Source organism: Penaeus monodon, chromosome 24 (assembly GCF_015228065.2).
Source record: "Penaeus monodon isolate SGIC_2016 chromosome 24, NSTDA_Pmon_1, whole genome shotgun sequence".
NCBI classification, from domain to species: Eukaryota; Metazoa; Arthropoda; class Malacostraca; order Decapoda; family Penaeidae; genus Penaeus; species Penaeus monodon.
In genome coordinates, this window is record NC_051409.1 from 24,225,795 (window position 1) to 24,226,766 (window position 972).

The 972-nt window shown below is 40.0% G+C and overlaps 1 protein-coding gene across 1 annotated transcript in view; it reads right to left on the bottom strand.

The window, feature by feature from the left end:
- Positions 1-972, bottom strand: part of LOC119588909 — a 4,582-nt gene that overhangs the window by 1,199 nt on the left and 2,411 nt on the right. Inside the window, exon 6 of the mRNA XM_037937529.1 lies at positions 311-453. Coding sequence (XP_037793457.1) covers positions 311-453 — 143 coding nt within the window. The remainder of the gene's footprint in view (positions 1-310; positions 454-972) is intronic.

Below are 972 nucleotides of genomic sequence, written 5' to 3' on the forward strand. Positions count from 1 at the left end.
CAAACTTTTCATTTCTATCATGAAAGAAAATCCAATGACTTGGAGACCATCTATTTATTCTTCATTTATTTGTATGTATTTAAATGTTCCTCCTCTATATTAGGTGAGAAGAATGTAAAGAGCAAAATTCACTGCGTCAAAATTTCGAGACTCAAGAAGAAAAAAAAAATCATGCCTCGCTTGACTCACGGAAATGATCTTATATCTAAGTCAATTTCAATTATCAATTTCACACAATAACAGCGTATTTATAACAACTTAAATCTGTCTTCGCAGGAATACTCGTAATCCTCATAGCATATAAACATACGAATAAAGATACTGCCTTACCATCTCTTCAGGAATATCTTGGGTGAAAATGACTTGAAGGTTGAGGTTCAAGTTTTGCTGGTCTCTCCACCACGCAGATTCCCAGCCCATCTGCACCTTGTTGCACAGACCGAGTTCCGTCGCCTGCGGTGAGTGCAGCGAGAAACAGGGAGGTGAGTTGCAACAAGAATTATCGTCACACCCAAGGACAGCAGAATACAAGGTCTGTTCTGGTTGTTTTACAATCGGCTGTTTACTGCGCACCTGGGGCATCTCCAATGGAAATCCTTTCGCCAGTGGTATAATAAATTCGATTTATATTTACAGTAACTATTAAAGTCTTCCTTCATGCGCCCATTTTAAACACGTACTACTGAATGGCAATAAAAATTGCCTTTACGACAGTGAAAAAATGACGCTGTAACCACCGACGTCATCACCTGGGCGACATGGAACAACCTTCTCTTGATCCATTCTCTTTATCTTGGTTACACCAATCTGCGCATACATCCCTTTTTATCTTTTGCCCTTGTTTCTCGGCCTACGTAAGGGTGCGGCGTAAGTCTGTGTTTCTGTATCCGTGAGTGATATAGCATATATGCAGGTTAATGGGTTACACGTATAGCACGTATGCAGGTTAATATACACACGACTCCATACATA